This window comes from Sinocyclocheilus grahami, unplaced genomic scaffold (genome assembly GCF_001515645.1).
Source record: "Sinocyclocheilus grahami isolate Dianchi unplaced genomic scaffold, SAMN03320097.WGS_v1.1 scaffold4435.1, whole genome shotgun sequence".
Classification (NCBI taxonomy): Eukaryota; Metazoa; Chordata; class Actinopteri; order Cypriniformes; family Cyprinidae; genus Sinocyclocheilus; species Sinocyclocheilus grahami.
In genome coordinates this window covers 14266-15464 of record NW_015509372.1, presented here as the reverse complement: position 1 = coordinate 15464, position 1199 = coordinate 14266, and the positions used below count along the sequence as shown (strand labels likewise).

General features: G+C 42.2%; 1 protein-coding gene across 1 annotated transcript in view; it reads left to right on the top strand.

Moving 5' to 3' along the window:
- The first annotated feature begins 333 nt into the window (after positions 1-333).
- LOC107576836 (tripartite motif-containing protein 16-like) overlaps positions 334-1199 on the top strand; it is an 11514-nt gene continuing 10648 nt past the window's right edge. The window contains exon 1 of the mRNA XM_016262964.1: positions 334-933. Within this exon, the coding sequence (XP_016118450.1) occupies positions 361-933 (573 nt within the window). The 5' untranslated portion in view covers positions 334-360. The remainder of the gene's footprint in view (positions 934-1199) is intronic.

Sequence of the window (1199 nt, the reverse complement as noted above, 5' to 3'; positions counted from 1 at the left end):
GAGAGAATCACCTTTACATAGTTCTCTCTCCCATGCCATTACAACACAATAAAACCCTGAGCCACAGATATACACAAAGTGAAAACATGCACAGTTTTCAGTCCTGCAGTACAAGTGTAATACTGCAGATTTTAAGGGTGTCGACTTGCTTCTCTGTAACTCGTATTTTGGGAGTGTTTGTGTGATACTGACATATAGTCTACATTTTATTATGTGGGACCTGTAGACTTGCAGACAAACCTGTTTCACACGCGCTACTCAAACACAGAAGCAGGAAACTACAGTGTTCAGGGAAAAGAGAAACTGAAGTGTCGTTGAGCTGTTGTGTGTTTGTCTCTCTCTCTGTATTCATTAAGTAAAATGGCAGAAGCCAGATTTTCTCAGGATGAGATTGTGTGTGCAGTGTGTCTGGATCTCCCGAAGGAGCCAGTGAGCATCCAGTGTGGACACAGTTACTGTATGAACTGTATTACAGACTTCTGGGATCTCGAGGATCAGAAGAGAGTCTACAGCTGCCCTCAGTGCAGACAGAGCTTCAGTCCGAGACCTGCTTTAGCTAAAAACACCATGCTGGCTGAAGTGGTGGAGAAACTGAAGAAGACCAAACTCTCTGCTGACTGTTACGCTGGAGCTGGAGATGTGCAGTGTGACGTCTGTACTGGAAGAAAATACAAAGCCGTCAGGTCCTGTCTGATGTGTCTGAACTCTTACTGTCAGAATCACCTCGAACAACACGAGAGTTTTTTCAAAGGAAAGAAACACAATTTGACTGAAGCCACTGGACGACTGCAGGAGATGATCTGCCATGAACATGATAAACATCTGGAAATGTACTGTATTACGGACCAACGGTGCATTTGTGTGCTGTGTGCAAAATATGAGCATGAAAACCACAACACTGTATCAGCTGCAGCACAGAGGACGGAAAAACAGGTATGAACTACAGGAACTGTTAACCCAAAAATAAACACGAGTTACTAGGACTCCAAAAGGCTATGAAAGTTTCAAACTTTAAAAAGGACATAAATGTAGTGCTAAAGAAATCCATATAACCTGATAAACAGTGAAATGTTATTGACGTGCCACAATATTTGATTTGGGCTCTGTCCCAACACCCACACTTGTCCACTTGTCTAACACAGTGCTGTAAAAACGTTTACATATATCACTTCAAACTTTAAAAGAAACTACTTCTACGT